Below are 21,302 nucleotides of genomic sequence, written 5' to 3' on the forward strand. Positions count from 1 at the left end.
TGAAATCCAGCAGGTTCGGACAGGTTCTGGAGAACCGGTAGTGGAAATTTTGAGTAGTTCAGAGAACCAGCAAATACCACCTCTGGCTGGCCCCAGAGTGAGGTGGGAATGGAGATTTTGCAATATCCTTCCCCTGGAGTGGGGAGGGAATGGGGATTTTGCAGTATCCTTCCTCTGCCATGCCCACCAAGCCACATCATGCCCACCAAGCCATGCCCACAGAACCAGTAGTAACAAAATTTGGATTTCACCACTGAAATCTCAGATTTCCACAACACCTATGGTGTCACTTAATGGTTTCCAAGAATTCCCAAGGTATATTGCTCAGGCCAGCATTCTGCAATGGCTCTTCTCCCCCAGAATGGTATTGTTTTTTAATCCTATTTTTGATATAATATAGTGGTACTACTGGTAGTAGTACTTGGTGGTACTAGTATACTAGTATTCGGTAATCAGTATGTTCTAAGATTTGAGTAATAGTCTCATACCAGGATAAATACCAAAGAGCTTTATTAAGCATAACTTAAGAAAGCTACAAAATAAATGCACACCACATATCTATCCTACTTCTCCAGACCCTCTAAATCAGGGGTGTCAAACTCAAGGCCCACGGGCCCAATCCGGCCCACGGGGTCCTTAAATCTGGCCAGTGGGAGTAGCCTGGAAATAGCAAAAGACCAGCCCGTGGTGCCTCTGGCAGCCAAGACGGGGCACCTGGATGGCCTCCTGCAGCACTTTACCAGCCAAAACAGAGCCACACGAGTCACACGAGCTGGCAGGGTGTTGCAGGAGGTATCCATCCCATCTCCCTTCCCCCCGACAGGCCTTTGGAGGAGAACTACAATGCTGATCCAGCCCTCAAAGAAATCCAGTTTGACACCCCTGCTCTAAGTCCAACTAGCTAGTGTGTAGTGTCTTCCTGAATCTTCTGGTCTACACTAAAATTCAAAATACTTGGAATATCTTGCCATCTTTATACTTTCCATAACATAGGGGACATAACTATGCAAATCGTATTTTTTGCCGGGCGCTTGGATAAAACCCAATTCTTTGAATAACTACCAAGGACATTCCAATTAAGATATTGTCCTTGGCATTCATGTACCTATTATTCCCATTCCAGATACGAGAAGGAACGTTATCTATTTGTATCAAGAGATCATACGGATGCAAAGTTCAAAATATAAATGTAGAATCGAAGAGGATTTTAAAGTGGGTATTTAGTGAAAAGCAAGTTATAATTTTATAAGGCTTATTATGTAACCCTTTTGTGAATTCAAGTGTAAAGAATTTAGAAAACGTTATATATGCAGAGAGAAAAAGTGGATCACGGCATGATGCCTTCACATCATTTCTTCTTAAATAATGCTGCATACCTCTAAAAATAAACCAGGGAGAGAAATGGAAAATCCCAGCTCCACCAAGTGTATATTATGACTACATCTATTGCTTTCCAGAATTGTTCAGGATGACTTCAGCAGAATCCCCACCTCTGCAGCAAACATACTCAACCATGTCACAAACACAGATGCCTTAGCAGTCAGACTTCTCAAAGAAAATGCCTCGGAACTATCCAACTACTAATCCAGTACTCTGTAACAGAATCTGGGATCCTCGGTAGGCAAATGTGGCATCAATGTGTCCTCTATTTAGGTTTGCAACAAGCCTGCTGACAAACAATAAGTCATGTATGATTTTCAACAGATCAAGCATGCATATTCCCTGAGGCTCTAGGATTGAATGCAGAACTCAAACTCTGGATGTGTTCTCCAGGAAGCTCCTTCGAAAGTTGCCTTTAAACAAGTGTTGTGACCCAGGCCCAAATAGTTATTACCAGACACAATCAGTCCTAAACAAACATATTTGATTAGAACAGCTGAGAATTACTTCATTCTCAGCTTAGTCCAAATTAAGTCCAAAACAAAGTCCTTCAGAAACAGTCCTTCGGCCTTATCACAAACCTTTGTCTTCTTTGGCCTGCTGCCAAAGGCTTTTCTTGGCAAGAACCCCACGAAGTTCAGAAACAGGAGACAAGAAACAATTGTAGCAACGTTTCTTTCCTACAAAGAACCCAAGAGCTGTTGGTGCTCTTTTAAATCTTATGGGAGGGGCCAATCATCTCCTGGCATTACTCCCGAGTCGTCCTTTTTGCTTTAGCTGCTCTTGCCTTCTGGCAGCTCTTCACATGTGTGCACTAGGAACAGGCTCCTCCTGTTCCTTTCTGCTGTCCGCCTCTGGAGGCTCCGGAGTCCATGCATCGTTCCCAGATGGCCATCTCTGCCTCCAACACAGAGCCCTCATCCGGGCCTTCCCCTGACTCCAGGACTGACCATTTGTCCTCCCCAGCCTCCTCACTGTCTGACTCCACTGCCAGCTATGCAGGCTGCTGGTGGACCACAACAGCAAGCCAGAATTATTTGTTTTGGGTATTTTTGATGGGGAAATAGGTAAAAAAACTACAATATATAATGTTACATATATTAACGGCAAGCAGAATCGTCTTCGCGCAGAATTGGAAACAGGCTAATACTCCTCAAGATCAAATGATAATAAGGAAAATCTATGAATGTGCAGAAATGGTTAGACTGTCTATGGAAATGAAAGAGAGAAAAGAAACCGAGTACTACCAAATTTGTAATAGATGGTATACCCGGCTTGAGAATAAGTGTAAATCTTAAGGCATAAATTGTAAAAAGTATAATATATAATGTAAAATCTATAAAAATATATATAATATTGATGATCAAATGATTGTTTGTGAGTAGATATTACTGTAATTTAAACAATGGTATAACATAGGATAGTGATGTATAGAAATAAAATTTCTGTAAATATGATTGTTACAAAGGATATTAATACCGATATGGAAAATCTGTAACAAGTGTAAATTTGTGTTTTGTGTTTTAAATGTTGAAAAATTTAATAATTTTTTTTTTTAAAGTTACTTCCAGCAAAAGATGTTAATGTAGCAGGAGGGTGGAATTGCTCGATATATGGGGAGCAATCTAAATGTTTGAAATTAATTAACAACATGCATGTAGATGAAGTGAAGTGCAGTTTAATTTTTTAACCAAGTCCAGGGCCCCACTGTCTTCTTTGCACTGCTCCACCTATAGGCATCCCATTTAATTGATTATATATTTTATTTATTAAACGAATATATCTAGATGCCCAACTCATACTTAGCTGTCCTTGGGCAGCATTTAACAAATTTTAAAAATCCATCCTATAACAAATGGACAAAGGTGACTCATGGCCCCCAAAGTTGCCTGGCCCTGGTAGTGAGGTTGGCCTTTGCCTGTAATGAGAAATCATCTTTATGAGAAAGCTTCACTTTTCAGTGGTGAATACCCACATTTTTCTGGAACCATAACATACAGAAAGGCAACAGAAAACAAAGCCACTCTGGTGTTATGGCTGGCACAGGCTGGCATAGTGCCTGCTACCCACAGCAAAGTAAAACACAGAAAACCAGCTGGCATCTCCCTAGTAACAACCCATGCCTTCAAACAAGATATGTTTTTTTATAAATTGAGAGTATAATGATGTTTAATGTTAAGGGTGCTTCCAGCATCACTTCTTACATTAACAAGTAAGAAAAAACCTTCATGCTGCTCCTTCACCTTTGCTTTCTTAATTATTCCTAATAAGAAAAAAGACAGAAGAAGTCATAGGGAAAGCACAAGAGGAACAGAAGAAAGGATAGAGCTTTGTAAAAATTTAGGAAAGAAATGAAACTATCGCTACGTGACAAAAGTCTTTCCTGGGACATACTTTTTTCCAGGTGTTATGTTCGGGCAATGAAGAGGCAGGAGACGATACAAGTGACAACAGCTCTTTGATTTATTGTGATCCCAGCAAGCAACAACAGGCAAAACCCCTCTTTAAATAGTAATTTGGCTGAGGCATCAGCCAATCAGCAACGTGCATTTTCCCGCCCAAATTTCCCTCCTAAAATTCAAATACATTACACCAGGTGGCTTTTTTTTTTATTTTGTGATCTTCTAGTTGAGCTACTCTGAACACAAATAAAAATACTGGAAGACAAAGAAATCTAGCATCCAATACAGGATAGATAGTGCCACCGTACCCCTCTATATCTCTTCAGTCTACAGAGCCTTCTGCAACAGAACATAGCAATCAGTGGTGGGTAGCTACCAGTTCGCCCTGGATTGGACGAACCCATAGTGGCAGTGACAGGAGGCTCCGCCCACCCTCGTGGATGTCTCTGCGCATGTGCAGAAGCATCGCGCGCCCACAAGTGAACCGGTAGCAAATGAAATTGAAACCCACTACTGATAGCAATGCACTGTTAAAGTAAAGGTAAAGGTTCCCCTCGCACATACGTGCTAGTCGCTGCCGACTCTAGGGGGCGGTGCTCATCTCCGTTTCAAAGCCGAAGAGCCAGCGCTGTCCGAAGACGTCTCCATGGTCATGTGGCCGGCATGGCTCAACGCCAAAGGCACACAGAACGCTGTTACCTTCCCACCAAAGGTGGTCCCTATTTTTTCTACTTGCATTTTTACATGCTTTCGAAACTGCTAGGTTGGCAGAAGCTGGGACAAGTAATGGGAGCTCACCCCGTTATACGGCAGCACTAGGGATTCAAACTGCCAAGCTGCCGACCTTTCGATCGACAAGCTCAACGTCCTAGCCCCTGAGCCACCGCGTCCCTTTAATGCACTGTTACAACCCTATTTTAAAAACACTCCCAGGAAAATAGGTGCATTTTATTTGTGTCAATTTCTCTCTAACCTCCAACCCTTCTTCCAAATTAAAAGGGCCTTTCATTTCATTCTTCCCTCTCTAGCGGTATCACTGGAGGGCTTATCTTTTCTGGCTCAACAATATAACTACCATTTGGCATATGGTCAAAAGGAATTGTTTGCTCCTGCTTTAGTAAGTGTTATTACAATTGTAATTGAAGCTGGTGTGGGTCCAAACACAACACACACATTTATGGATACAAACACAACACACACACTGTACATGGTCTCTAGGGAAATGATTTATTTACTGCAATTGATTAAAAACATCCATTAGGGTGTTTTCTCTGACATGTTCCATTAGCATTGTTTAATCACACAACTTTCGTTTGCTATTCACTATTAAGAGGCAAGAATCGGGGTCCTTTAATTCTTTGGTGTAGTGCAGGATACCTACAAAGGTTAGTCTGGTTTGCAGAAAGATATTGAACCATATTCCAGGGATCATGTGTACATGTGAATACTGTAGATCAGGCGTCTTCAACCTTGGCAACTTTAAGCCTGGAAGACTTCAACTCCCAGAATTCCCCAGCCAGCAAAGCTTAAAGTTGCCAAGGTTGGAGACCCCTGCTCTAGAATAGAATAGAATAGAATTTATTTATTGGCCAAGTGTGATTGGACACACAAGGAATTTGTCTTGGTGCATATGCTCTCAGTGTACATAAAAGAAAAGATACGTTCATCAAGGTACAACATTTACAACACAAATGATGGTCAATATATCAATATAAATCATAAGGATTGCCAGCAACAAAGTTACAGTCATACAGTCATAAGTGGAAAGAGATTGGTGATGGGAACGATGAGAAGATTAATCGTAGTGCAGATTTAGTAAATAGTTTGACAGTGTTGAGGGAATTAATTGTTTAGCAGAGTGATGGCCTTTGGGGAAAAACTGTTCTTGTGTCTAGTTGTTCTGGTGTGCAGTGCTCTATAGCATCGTTTTAAGGGTAGGAGTTGAAACAGTTTATGTCCTGGATGTGAGGGATCTGTAAATATTTTCACGGCCCTCTTCTTGATTCGTGCAGTATACAGGTCCTCAATGGAAGGCAGGTTGGTAGCAATTATTTTATTATTTTACTACAAGAAGTCGTTGGGTTTTACTTAATAAGAGGACATTGGGTTTTATTTATTGGCTTGGAACAGTGGTTAGAATCAGTGGTGGGATCCTTTGCTGGCTGGGGAATTCTGGGAGTTGAAGTCCTCCGGGTTTAACGTTGCCAAGGTTGGAGACCCCTGCTGTAGATGGTTTCCATTTTTAGATAGTTTCCAAAATGTAACTAGTATGTCTGAATCTGTTAATAGAATGCAGCAATTTTATTACCACATATGAAATCTGAAGGCATATGACAATCCTGCTGTATTCTACCATGTCATATGCATAGATATATTGCTTAAACAAGGTTCTCAAGAAAAGAACTCATGCTGTACTTCACTTCCACAGAGTTATCCTGAGGGGTTATATTTCAGCTTGATTTTGTTTCCTTCATGGTGACTGCAGCTCAGCATTAACAACTGGCTTAATTGTGACAACATAAATGTAGTAAAGCACAGTATGTGTCATCATGTTTTGGAAATTTAGCCATTAGTTAGCATATTGTATAAACAAAACAATTGTGGCTTATTAACCTAAGCTTTAGTATGATGGTATGATTCCAGCCCTTTATGTTTTCTGTTGAAAATCCAAAAGCAGTTTTCCAAGGCTGAAGATCAGTACAGAGTGATGAAGATTTAACACCACAGACAATACATCTATCATTCAAAACGACCTTGATCATCTAACCGCTTGGTCTAAAACTTGGCAGCTCCAAATCTCAACCAGCAAATGCTCAGTCTTACATATAGGAAAAAAGAACCCAAACACTAAGTACATACTAGATGGACATTACCTTACAGATGACCCCCACCCCGTCAAAGATCTTGGAGTTTTCATGTCAAATGATCTAAGTGCCAAAGCCCACTGCAACTACACAGCAAAAAAAGCTCTAAGAGTTGTAAACCTAATCTTGCGTAGCTTCTTTTCCAAAAACACCACACTACTAACCAGAGCATATAAAACATTTGCTAGACCAATTCTAGAATACAGCTCGCCTGTCTGGAACCCTCACCACATCTCTGACATCAATACAATTGAACGTGTCCAGAAATATTTTACAAGAAGAGTTCTCCATTCCTCAGAAAACAATAAAATACCTTATCCCACCAGACTTGAAATCCTAGGCTTAGAAAACTTGGAACTCCGTCACCTTCGACAAGACCTAAGTTTAACTCACAGAATCATCTATTGTAATGTCCTTCCTGTTAAAGACTACTTTAGCTTTAATTGCAATAATACTAGAGCAACCAATAGATTTAAACTTAATGTCAACCGCTTTAATCTAGATTGCAGAAAATATGACTTCTGTAACGGAATCATCAGTGCTTGGAATACTTTACCTGACTCTGTGGTCTCTTCTCATAATTCTAAAAGCTTTAACCAAAAACTTTCTACTATTGACCTCACCCCATTCCTAAGAGGACCATAAGGGGCGTGCATAAGCGCACAAACGTGCCTACTGTTCCTGTCCTATTGTTTTTCTTTTCTTCTTCTTCTTATATATATATATATATATATATATATATATATATATATATATATATATATATATGCTTATACCTCCTTATATTTACTCATATATGTGTTTATATACTATATAATCTTTTTGTATGATACCTACATATATTGTTGTGACAAAATGAATAAATAAATAAATAAATAGAAGAAGGCTGGGGGAGTATAAAGAAAGAAAACAATATAGATTATCTAAAAAGTAGCGTATATCTTAGTGTGTGTATTAGGAACAGTGGGGGAAATTCTATCAAAAGTAAAAAAGAAATATTCCAATTATCCAAGTGGTGATTTCTTTACAGATAGACACAACAAGAGTTCTTGCTTCTGAAAAAGTTTAACAATTATATGAGTTTATATACCCGAAAGAGCCTCCTAAAGTCAAACTCTCAGTTGCTTGGCAACTAGCAGGCAGCAGAGTTTAAAAGGATTAACTGAGAAACCTAAGAAGCCACCTCCAATTAATTCATGAGCTAATGTAAGTTTCCTTATATTAACGAAATAAACAATAATCCAATCAGGTCTATAACAGGTCAGCACTGTCACTGTCAGCCTCTGCATGCTGCTTTTATTGTTTTATGACCTCCATGTGACACCTGAGGGAGAAGTAGATTGGACACAACTGTCTGACCTTTGGAGGGAGGAGGGATTTATGTGGGAACATGTATGTGTAAGACACACCTATTATTCAGAACTTGCTTTACTTCATTGCAATCAGTTCATTCTCAGTAAAAGATACCTTTCTCTACAAACAATAGAGTTGGGGTTTTTCTTTCTTGAGTTTTGAAAGGAGGCAAACCTGACAGTCACACTAAAACCTCACTGTAGTAAGGAGGCCAAAAGAACAAAACTCTTTTCATCCCAGGAGTTACAACCTGTCCCCCATGAAAAAATCCCATTTTTCAAAGACCAGAATCACCTTGTAAATATGAATAACCTCTAATGAACCTAGATCTCCATCATTTATAATGTCCTCTACTTCTTTCTAAATTCAGTCATGCACTGATATTCTCTTTTTTGCATGCCAGATTTGCCAGTTCAAAAAAGCAGTTTCAATAAGGGTTAGAAGTCTTGAGAATTACTCCATGCTACTGTCTGCTATAAAATTTCAAAACTTGTTGCATCTCCTTTGGGCAATCAAGTGACAATAGAAAACAGAAGCTTTCTGCACCAATAAGTATTTACTATCATCTCACATGACATGAGAATAGAGTTAGAGAAACCTAAAAGTAAAGATTCATATGTTTGAGTGCATAGTTTTGATTCTAACTCCCAATCTATGAAATTCTCCTCTAAATGGTTAAGAACATCTATTATGTTTTACTGAGGCAACCAGAATACGCCCATTATAATGTAGGAGATAACTTCTGGATTCAGAGTTTGGAGAATGACAGGCACCCAGTCAACTAGGAGTTTCATGAATGAATCTCTGTTTGAGTCTCATGAATGATTTAGGACAGGGGTCTCCAACCTTGGTCCCTTTAAGACTTGTGGACTTCAACTCCCAGAGTCCCTCAGCCAGCAAAGCTGGCTGAGGAACTCTGGGAGATGAAGTCCACAAGTCTTAAAGGGACCAAGGTTGGAGATCCCTGATTTAGGATCTTTCTCTGCCCAAGCTGACTCACTATGGGGATAAAATTAGGGAACATACTCATGTTCACAGAAGAAAAGCAAAATATACAATAACACTGTGTTATTTTTCTTGTATTTTCTACAATTCATAGAGATTATTTTTGCTGGCACCAACACTCTTATTTCTAAGATTTACTCAAGAATAACAAAGCACTTTCCATTTCTTGAAATGGTTTTAATTGAAGAAATGACATGTTGTCTTGGTTTAAGGCTCTCTGGCCACAACTGTGGTACACCAAGGCAGCCTCTAATTCTCACAGCTGTGCGAATCTTTATTGGACTGTATCCCAGCAGGCAAATGTTCATTCTGTTTGATCCCATCATGTGGATTTATTGACCTGATATTCAGTGCTTAGAATAAAGAATTGGATTTAAAACATGTTTGAACGTTAAGAGGCAAAGAACTTTCCTTGACACTCGTTTTCACAAGATACCTTTATACCCTTATTGGCATTTCCTGTACCTTCAATTCATTATTAAAATTTTAGAATGGCTGAAAGGATATTTCCTATACTTCTAATTTGGTAGTACAAAGCCTTTTATTCCACTCCAATTAAATATTCAGGGATACTTTACCTTATACATTTTCATAAAAAGGTTTCAGAATATTCAGCAAACATCTGCTTCGCAGGTATGGTATATATTAATCTCTTTTGTACTGATTTTCAAAATTCTGCCTTCTCCATGGCACAATTAATTCTAAGATACATCCTCAACTCAGTTTCAGCAATAGGACATTATGGCATTTGCTACTTGTCAAAGAATGTTCTTCAAACCTTTATTCCTAGCTGTTCTGACCTAGGCTCCCTTAAAAAGCAGAAAGCAGAGTCTTGGTCCCGGTAAAACCTCTTTTATTTACATCACTGTGAATTGTGAGGGGCCGGGATAGCTCAGGCAATTGTTATTAGAACACAGAGCCTGCAATTACTGCAGGTTCGAGCCCGGCCCAAGGTTGACTCAGCCTTCCACCCTTTATAAGGTAGGTAAAATGAGGACCCAGATTGTTGGGGGGGCAATAAGTTGACTTTGTAAAAAAAAAATATACAAATAGAATGAGACTATTGCCTTATACACTGTAAGCCGCCCTGAGTCTTCGGAGAAGGGCGGGGTATAAATGTAAAAAAAAACAAAAAACTTTTATTCACAGTCAGTAAGGCTTGTCCAAACAATTTTTCAAAGGAATATTTATCAACACACCTTATCTCACTTGGCAAGCTGCCACGTAACTTGTTTCCAAACGCAGTACAAGGCAAAACTTGGCACAGAGTCTCTCAGAGTCACAGAACGAATTAATTGTTTCCTGCAAAAGCCCACTCCCCATTCACTCTTCTTTTGTTTCCTATGGGAGGAGCCAATTACCTCCAAGTGTGGCTTTACTCCCAAGTCAACCCTGATTTCTGAGTTGTTCTTGTCTTCTGGCAGCTCTGTGCATGCGCACACTGGGAATGGGCTCCAGCTGTTCCTCTGTCTCACTGCTGTCTAGCTCCTCTCTGCAGACCCCTTCTCCAAGCTTTCCCCAGCCCCCAGGACTGGCCCATGTTCCTCCCCAACCTCCTCACTGTCCGACTCTGCTGCCAGCTCCACTGGCCACCAGTGGGCCACAACACTAGCCTTATTTAAATATTTAACTCAGTCAAGAACTGCAGATATTTCATACACAAGGGTCTGCTGTAAAACGATGGTAAGCAACGAAAGACAAAAACACACCTCAAATAAAGCAATTAATTGTTGGTGTGTATTCTTTGTCAATCTTTGGTCTAAGAGTGGCAGAAATGTCTAATATAGTTCATGGTTTTGTCCAGACACTTTTCATCCAAGTATCTCATATACAATTTGAAGATTACTAGCTTCAAAGAGTTTGATCTGTTGTAAAACACAGTGGGACTAATATTTTAAATAATCTGATTATGCTTTTACACATTGGATGAAACAAATCAGAAAGCCCCGTTTGGGTCTAGTGTCAATTAAGATAAGTAAATCTGACAAAAAAGGACAATGGAAATGATCCCATGGGGCATTATAAAAATCTAATTAAGACTCTGAGAACAAAGACTACATCAGACCTATGCTCACGTTTCCCAAAAAGTCAATCTACTTATCTGTGTATTTTCTTTCTCCTGTACTGTAAAATGAAGCAATCTAACAGAAAAAAAATCTTTTATACGAATCTCACAAATCACTCATTGTCCTTGGATTTTAAGTAGAAGGCAGCCAAGTCCCCATTTAAACTTTTTAAATTTTATGTACATTATAAAATGTATATAACACATTTTAAGCATTTTAAAATGGTTATCTCATACTGTTTAAAAGTTCCTTGATATATTCCTTATCCTCAAAGAGAATTGGCCATTGAAATAAGCTGAACTCAAAATTAGTTTGTAAAGTATGCAAAGCACGGGTGCTATTCCGCAGGTTCTGAATATTTCCAGCGGAAATTTTGCGTAGTTCAGAGAACTGGCAAATGCCACCTTCTGCCGGGCCCCAGAGTGGGGTGGGAATGGAGATTTTGTAGTACCCTTCCAGTGGAGTGGGGACGGAATGGGTATTTTGCAACATCCTTCCCCTGGAGTGTGGAGGGAATGGGGATTTTGCAATATCCTTTCCCTGGAGTGGAGTGGGAATGGAAATTTTGCAATATCCATCCCCAGCCACGCCTACCAAGCCATGCCCACCAAGCCACACCACACCCACCTAGCCATGCCCACAGAACCGGTAGTAAAAAATTTGAATTCCACCACGGATGCAAAGCCAAATATAGAGGAATACATACATTCTGCCTAAGCATGTAACCCTTTCAAAGAAAGTCCAAAGATGATGACATTAGTGGAACATGGATGAAACACTTAAGGATAATACACCTTCGCTGGCAATACCCATCCTAGTTTGCTTCTTAACCACAGCTGACTGGGTTTATACAGTGTATTAAACTGTAAATTGTATGTATTTGCAAACCATAATTGCTAAATTTCTACAATACACCAAAGGCAAATAAATCACTTTATAATTCAGCATGACTTGTTTAATTTAATGACCACTGTAGATCCCCAAGCTGAGAAACAAACATTTTTTTTGTAAAAAGTTTTTTATTGCTTTATACACAAACACATAATACATCAGTCATTCCGTATGTCATCTTGGTGTTTCTTCAGTGACTTCTTGTTGTTGTTATTCCTCCTCTCTCCTTTTTTACAACACCACTCCCACAATACAGCATTTTATTATTTTATTATTATTTATTATTATTTATTTGATTTTTATACCACCCTTCTCCCTTCTCTTATTTAATTATTCAATTATTTATCTATATCTATTTTCTAACCAATGATAAAATTGTCCCCATATCTAAAAATATTCTGTATCTTCTCTTTCTTTAATTATCAAAGTTAATCTGTTCATTTCTGCACATTCTAAGATTTTTTTAATCACTTCCCCTTCCAAAGGGATTTTCTCTGCTTTCCATCTTTGCGCAAATACTATCCTTGCTGCAGTTATTACATGTATAATCAAATATATATTTTCTTTACTAATTTGCTGAGAAACAAACTTGAACATCCCAGGATATGTGAACTAACTCAGATTAAAGGTAAAGGTAAAGGTTCCCCTCGCACATACGTGCTAGTTGTTGCTGACTCTAGGGGGCGGTGCTCATCTCCGTTTCAAAGCTGAAGAGCCAGCGCTGTCTGAAGACATCTCCGTGGTCATGTGGCCGGCATGACTCAACGCCAAAGGCACACAGAACGCTGTTACCTTCCCACCAAAGGTGGTCCCTATTTTTTCTACTTGCATTTTTACGTGCTTTCGAAACTGCTAGGTTGGCAGAAGCTGGGACAAGTAACGGGAGCTCACCCCGTTACATGGCAGCACTAGGGATTCGAACTGCTGAGCTGCCGACCTTTCGATTGACAGATTAGTTCACAGCTATTTGGGACCTCTGAAAAGGCTTCATAGAAAGACAATGGAAGAAATGGAAGATGATTTCATATGAGAAAACTGTAGGGCGATAATTTCCCATGCAACACCTTGCCCTGCATTTGTACCTAGTCAAAGCACTGACATGTAATCAAATTCCTCCTTCCAAACATTGGTTCTGAAGAGTGCAGAGCTGAGTACAATTCACAAAGAAAAGAAACTCAATGTGAAGTGTGGGAGGGAAAGGGAGAGAAAGAAAAGAGGGAAAAGGAAAATGTAGGTGGGGAAGAGAGTGTCTATACCCTGAGCATTTTAATGGGTATGTTATGAGAGGGAGACTGTTATGTAAGGCTTGCAGCACCCATGGTTTATGTAACAACAGAGGAAGAGACAGCGTTGCAGATTTAGGGGGATAAGTGGTGAGAGCAGCACCTAAGAAATTCTCTACGACTTCACAGGCAGTTTATGATTACAAACAAAGCATACACTGAGTCGAGGGATAAGTAAGATTGCCTTAGGCATCATCTCAGGATTATATCCAGAATGTAAACAAAGAAACTTCTTTGCAGCATAAACAGCTTATATTGCTATACATAACTCCAGGCAGCTCATGTATAGCAGAACATTAAAATGCAGGACTTCCAGGTAAAAAGAATGTAATACATTCAATAGTGACTTGAACCAAGGGTGGCTTTTTTTTTGCTGTAGAATAAGATTAGCAATTCGGATGCATAAACACAAGGCAGCCATAAACACTTACCACCTACATCCCTCCTCAAAACATTAGTTAAAAAACACACACACACACACAAAACTAATGACTGAAACTTCACAAGAACCTATGGGAGTCTCATAAAATGAGTGATCTCATGAGTAATTTTGGAAGGCGATTCCAAGCCATTGTGCAATGGTGAGATCACAGAAGAGCAATTAGAACTGGAAATAGTTGCTGGCCGCAGAGATCAACATAGATGTCCACAGAGGGATCAAGAGAGAAATGACAAAGGCAGTATTGCACCAAACTCTACTCCTTTTATAATGTGCTATGATGTGGCAAGCAAATATAAAAGGCACCAAAGCTGACATTGTGATAATGAGACATTGCTTTGATGAAACGCTGTATTTCCAAAGAATAGCAGGTCCTGGCCAAATTTGGTTTGTGTTGGAAAAAGGCTAACCAGAACTGGATCCTCTTAGAACTTGGTAGAAAACTGCCAGAAAATCCTGAAGCTAAGAGCTAGGCAGGGAAGTAAAACAACAACAAAATACACACACTCAGAAGAAGGCAATGGAAACAGCATTTCCATTTTGCTACCAGTAAAACTTTGTGAACAAGTTCAGGAGCCATGAGGACTTGATTTATGAAATATCTACCATTTTATATATCTCACAGGATGGTGCCTCTCCCATTGGAAATTAAAGACTGATATGACTTTTATACTACAAACCAGCACAAACCTTTATACTACAAACCTTGGGTCACAGACCCTCTGAACCTCTTTTTAGCTGGGAATCTCATTCACTGCTTCCTGAATTCTCAATCCTGCCCAATCCTTCTCAACCGAAGGCACTGGGATCAGGCTGGGCAATGGGGAAGTTGCAGAGAAGCTACACTTCATTCTTCTTACTTCATTTAGGATGACTAATATTACTGCTCATATATTGGCAAAGTGGGGGTGGAAGACTGACACCCAGAGAGTTCTGTCATTTTTCAAAGTGATTTCTAACAATCAATGAATTAGCATATTGTACAACTTGATATATTTAAAATATATGCTTTGTGCTTTGGAACTGTAATGATCCAAACAGGTTAAAGTAAATCAACTGTGGAAACTAAAAATCAGTTAATTCACCAAATATTATTGTAAAATACCCCCCAGGCCCAGAGGCATAGAGTTACAATATATGCTTTTTATTCAGATTCCTATTTTTGCTGGAGGTTAAGAGCGAAAAAGTTTAAAATCTATGTATTTATTTATTTAATCATACTTGCATAGCAGCCCATCTCACAGGAAAAGACTCATAGAGTTGGACGTTGTGACTGAGATCATCAAGTCCAACCATTTGCAAAACTATATTCTGCAAAGCGCTCTTATCATTCGTGCATAATTTCTGACCTTTAATCAGACTCTGCTTTCTTGTAAATGTAAATCCATTATTCAGTATCGTGCACTGTGGAACAATAAAGAACAGGTCTTGACCTTCTGTGTGACATCCTTTCAAGAGTGCTATCATGTTCCTTCTTGGTCTTGTCTTCCCTTGGCTAAATGTACTTAGCACCTTCGATCTCTCCTCATAGAACTCAATCTCTAGTCAACTGAGCACTTCTGAAAGGATGGTGCCCGTAACTTCACACAGTATTCAAAGGTGGTTCTGAGCAAAATAGGTTTCAGTAGAATGATTTCTCCTGAGGATTTGTAAATACATTTGTTACAGCCACATCACACTGCTAGCCCATATTCAGTTTGTAATCTCAATTTTTTTTCAAGAAGCAATTGGACTTTCTGGTTTTTTTCTTTGAAGACATTTCGCTTCTCATCCAAGAAGCTTCTTCTTCTTCAAAAAAAAAGCACCTTTGGGACAACCATGACCTGGTACTAGTACTTCTGGATGTGCTTCTTGCCTAAATTGCCTCACAAGATTGAAAGGAATAGATGAGGACACTGGTTCTCAACCTTTTCTTCACCACAGACCCTGCTTTAAATACTTTAAATACTAATCCAGTGGTTCTCAACCTGTCATCTGCAGACTACTGGGGGGGGGGCATGATGTCATCAAAGGAGGTCCACAAAGGCTTGAAGAAATATTATGATTTACATCTTGGGGGATCCATGACCACAAAAGGTATTTAAATGGGGTCTGTGGTAAAGAAAAGATTGAGAACCACTGCCCTAATCTATTCCTTTCAGTTTTGTGAGATAATTCAGGCAAGAAACACATCCAGAAGTATTAGCTCTAACTTTATTGTAAGGTTATATGAACAGAATAATGCATGTCTGAAAGTACTTTTCTCCCTCTTCATTTTTACAGTCCAAAAAACCAAGGAAGAGCCCTAGTTTTAATTTTGATTAGTTTGTTGGGGTTTAGCACACTCCATTTAATTGAAGAAAATGGGTTATTCAATTATCAATTTAAACATCTGGATAATACCTGTTGTGGCCTGTCGGCCGCTGGCCCCTTCAGCAGCCAAATCAGAGGAGGAGGAGGTGTGGGAATCAGGATCAGCATCAAGGCAACCTGACAGCTCCAAGGGGGAAGTGAGAATGGAACTGGCAGAAACAGAGAGACAGAGGCAGAGCCTGGGCTGTCTATCAGCCCTTAGATGGAGAGTAAACAGCCCCCAGGTCTGGAGATGGCTGATGAGGAAGAGGAGGAACAGCTGGCCCCAGTGCCTGACATGCAGATGCGCAGTGGAAAGCCATGGGCCAATCCTTGGGAAGGAAGAGCCACTGCTACTAGTGAAGCTCCACCCTAGCTCTGGGGATAAAAGGCAGGGAGCAGAGATGAATAGATGTAGCAGACAACTATTCATCTTCCGGATGGACAGACTTCTTAGCCTGTGGTGAGAGAGAAGCTGTTTGCCAGGCTGCCAGCACTCCTAATAAAGGAATCTTTGAATTAATTTCAGAGGTTTTGTCGTGTTTGGGGAGCTGGGTCAGAAGAATATCTTCCTACTGAAGTATACTTCTTGAATAAATCCTTTTTTTTTTAGCTTGCCAGAATCATTTAAGGAAATGGGGTTTTTTTCTTGATTATAGCAGCCGTTTTATAAGTGGGGAAGTCCTTCTTTCACTGTAGCCACTTTTATCCACACCCTAGTCTCTGTATATGCCAATTGGTGCAAAAATGTTGGAGACCCCTAAGGATGCAACCTTTCAAGCTAACAACGATATACACACTGTGTCTCGTATCCTTAGATCTACTATATGTAGACTGAAATCATCTGGATGATCACTAGATGGCAGCAAAGAATCTTAATTTTCTATATTCCTTTGTCACATCTAGTGATTGCTGGAGTTCTTCAAGATCAGATCTTGTAGATATACAAGACTGTTTGTTTGTTGTTTATTTATCATATCCATCATAGTCTCCCATCTCACAAGAGAGTGACTTGCCTATGAGCACAATTGCCAAAACAGAATACAGAGTGGCTTGTTTGCGGGTCTGAAGTAGTGGGAGAATACAAAGGTGCCACAATTCATAACCTTTCTCCAATTCAGAAATTCCTTCCTTACCTCATCAAATGAAGCTTCATTCTCACAGTTCTCAAGCACTCGAGTGTAGAATGAGAGACCTGCAAAATCCAAAGAGAAAATTATTTTTAATATTAATAAAATGCTGCAGAAATACAAAGCTGATCGTTAGAGCAAAAGAAGGGCATCTAAAAGGACTGTGTCATATTTTATATGCAGGTGGATAAGGTAGAATTAATTTATCAGGTGGATATGTTTTTCATGCAATTAATTATCTGCATAGAAGCCAATGCAACAATAGGAATTGTCAAGTCGTACATTTGTTCTAAGTCAGGGGGAAAAGCTGGAATTCTCCATTATCTGTGGCTTCTATTATTCGGATGACAAACAGGAGATCTCACACCAGCCATAAAGCCTAATAGTCACTGGTTACATTTACATAATATATTTTATATGGTTACTGAATAACATTATCCTGCTTATGGATTTGCATGATATATTTACTGTAAGAATGAAAAAAACACATGGGCTATTTTTGTCTGACATACTAGGATACATACAGGAAAGTAAGATTATCCCTAACCAAGCGTAGCTTGTTACACGCATGCAGCAGCTAAGTTTTCAACTGATCTCATTAAACATTAAGATTGTCTTACTCTTCTTCAATGTACATAACCTCATTGTAACATCCTGAATTTTATGATGAAATGATTTATTTTGTCACTTTAAACCCAGTCAGTCTCATTACTTAATTCCAAAGCAGAGTTGTAAGCCTAAAAATATACACAAAATCTCTTCAAATATAGATAATTTTATAATCCTCGGTCATATTAATTTGTCACTTACTAAATTTACATTCTTCCTTTCCTCCAAGAGCTCAAGGTGATTTCTATGGGGATCCCTCTTCAATTTACCTATGCAACAATAAACCCATGAAGCAGCTTGGGCTGAGAGAGACTGACTGGCCTAAAGTTCCCCAGTATATTTTCATAATTAAGGCGGGGGGACTTCAGCCTGGATCTTCCGAGTCTTTGAATAATAGTTTAGTCACTACACTATACTAGTTATACCTGCCACTTTATTTTATCATAAAATAAATGCACAGCTATTATGGATGCTCACTTTATTTAGATTTTCCAAGACAATATTGGTCAGAAAAACATCAGCTGAAGGATTCTTATAACAGGGCAAACAGCACTGAGCCATATGGACAGTTCCTTATCTGAATGTCCTCTAGATGTGTTTGATATAGTGCCCATAACTCTCAGTAATCTAGGACATGGGTTAGTGTTTGCCACTTCTGGAGGGCCACTAATAGAATAGAATAGAATTTTTTGTTGGCCAAGTGTGATTGGACACACAAGGAATTTGTCTTGGTTCATATGTTCTCAGTGTACATAAAAGAAAAGATAGCTTATCAAGGTACAACACTTAATGATAGTCATAGGGTACAAATTTAACACTTAATGATACAACACTTAATGATAGTCATAGGCTACAAATAAGCAATCAGGAAACAATAATAAGGAAGGCTAAAGAAATTTTCTGGAGGATCCATACACAAAATGGAACCATAAAATCATAGCATTGGAAGCGAGCTTAGAAGTCTTCTAGTACAACCTCCTTCTCAAGGCAGGAGTCCTTATGTCATTCCAATACTGGAAGTTTTTAAGAAGAGATTGGACAACCATTTGACTGAAATGGTATAGGGTTTCCTGCCTGAGCAGGGGGTTGGACTAAAAGACCTCCTAGGTCCCTTCCAACTCTTCTCTTCTCTTCTCTTCTCTTCTCTTCTCTTCTCTTCTCTTCTCTTCTCTTCTCTTCTCTTCTCTTCTCTTCTCTTCCTTTTCCTTTTCCTTTTCCTTTTCCTTATTCTATTCTATTCATTCCATCCCATCCCATCCCATCCTATCCCAGACAAATGGCATCTAATATTTTCTTGAAAACTTCCAGTAATGGAGCACCCATAACTCCATGAGGCAAGCTTCTTCCACTGATTAAACATTCTAACTATCAGGAAATTCCTCCTTATTCCCAGGGTGAATCTCCCCCTGATCCATTGCTTCTTGTCCTACCCTCGGGTGCTTTGGAGAATAAATTGACCCTCCACTCCATTCTCTTTGATCAGCCTTCAAGTATTGGAAGACTGCTGTCAGGTCTCCTAAGCCTTCTTTGTTTGGCTCTCCCCCCCCCATTCCTCATACTGAAGTATTATTATTCAAGCTTGCTGAGACTCCTCACTTTATTAAGAGTAATACAGAGTGATCCTCCCTCAGTGCGTTAACTATTGTAAATCAGATGAGACTTATGGATGGCATTTGGACTTTTCTGTAAGATTTGTGTATACTGATTTTCCCATTGGTGGTAATTTTTTTGTATTCATTTCATCTCCAGCCTATTTGATTAATTTATTTGCTGGAGGGAAAGAAAACATTAAACAAAGGAGCCTAAATGTACAATGGTGAGAGCCTTAAAAAAACCTGACCCATCAAACACCTTATGAAGGGAGTAAAACTATCAAAGAAATTGTTAATCCTGGAATGACACATACAAGGAAAGATGATAACATGGAATTTACTTTTCATCCACCCTTTTCTTTGATCGCTACTTTTTCAATTTAGCAATAGAGGAAAATGTTATTAAAATGCTAAAATATATAGCCCCAATTCCCAATGAACCTCCGCAGAAAGCTAGTGGGCCTATTATTAAATCTGCCTCCTTCTAGAAATAAAATATGCTTATTTTCAATTTTATTGTGTTGTGTAACATAGTGTTTGTTGAATTTGCTGTTGTTAATTACTTTTTCTCTCAGTTTAAAATTCAAATATAGCTAGAGAGATTATAAAATAGGAAACCCCGATAATTGCACCATAGGATTGCAATCACAGTTTCACTTATATAGGATTTGGGTAATTAAAAAAGGAAAATTATTACTTCACTAGGTTCAGGCAATCATCTCCTCATTTACAGATATAGATCCACTCTCTGGGAGCACTTGTGCTGGTTGAAGCAAAGAAACCTAATCTCTCAATTAGGTTTTCAATCACTTCTCTATAGTGGTATAGAGAATAACCCCTGGTATTGTTGTAGGTCAGGGATCTGCAACCTTAAACACTCAAAAGAGCCATTTGGACCCATTTTCCATAGAAAAGAAAACACCAGGAGCCACAAAACCCTTCCTATGCCTGACTATTTCTTGAGTGGCCACAAAACTAGTGTATGTAGTTGAATTAAATCTTCTGTTTTCTTCTGAAACTTCTATTTTCTTGGATTTATCCATGGTTGGCCTACCAGGGGTTGAAAAGCTCAATAAATCGTGTGCCAGTGGGTGTCACAAATTGGCGGTTGTGACACATATTTTGAGTGACAGGGAACTGTAGCAGAGGGGTGAAAGAGCCACATGCGGCTCCAGAGCCACAGGTTGCTGACCCCTGTTGTAGGTGTTGTCAGTAATAGTAATACTGAACCTGTCTCAATAATTTCAAGCAATATGGGTAGCCCTCAACTTACGACCTCTTGTTTCCAAGTTATAAGAGCACTGGAAAAAATGACTTATAACAGATCCTCACACTTATGACTCTTGTCGCATCCCCATGGTCACATGATCAAAATTCGGGTGCTTGGCAACCAGCATGTATTTACGATGGTTGTCGCATCCTGGTGTCACATGATCAATCAGTAGCTGGCTTACGACAAGCAAAGTCAGTGGAGGAAGACGGATTTGCTTAATGCTGCATGATCTACTTAAGAACTGCAGTGATTCACTTAACAACCGTGGCCAAAAGGTTGAGATTTACATACTTAGTAATTTGGGGGGGAGAGAAAGAGTGGTTATGAGGGCCTCTTTAGAAACTGGATTGATGAAACAACCAAGGCATGGTTACCATATCATTGAGAAGGAACCAGGTTTTTTTCCATTTCTCTTCCTCTTCTTAAAATATCCCTCTTTGAAATTCCTATGGGGATGTTTTAATAATGCTTTTTTATTATTCCATTCATCCTGCTTGAAGATCACTTCGACATGTGTTTTCTGTTCTGAATGTGCAGCTGAGTGTTTCTGATCCCTACCTCTAGGGAGGAAGCCAGAATGGTTACATCAGAAGGACAAAGGTGCCAAGTTCTCCAGTGAAAATCTAGGGCTCTCTTTAAATCCCACATTTAATCCACCCTCATCCCAATAATCTCCTCCTGTAT

At 39.3% G+C, this 21,302-nt stretch overlaps 1 protein-coding gene across 1 annotated transcript in view; it reads right to left on the reverse strand.

The window, feature by feature from the left end:
• Nucleotides 1-21,302, reverse strand: part of OTOF (otoferlin) — a 214,156-nt gene that overhangs the window by 179,311 nt on the left and 13,543 nt on the right. The window contains exon 2 of the mRNA XM_058164751.1: nt 17,151-17,209. Coding sequence (XP_058020734.1) covers nt 17,151-17,209 — 59 coding nt within the window. The remainder of the gene's footprint in view (nt 1-17,150; nt 17,210-21,302) is intronic.

This window comes from Ahaetulla prasina, chromosome 1, assembly GCF_028640845.1.
Source record: "Ahaetulla prasina isolate Xishuangbanna chromosome 1, ASM2864084v1, whole genome shotgun sequence".
NCBI classification, from domain to species: domain Eukaryota; kingdom Metazoa; phylum Chordata; class Lepidosauria; order Squamata; family Colubridae; genus Ahaetulla; species Ahaetulla prasina.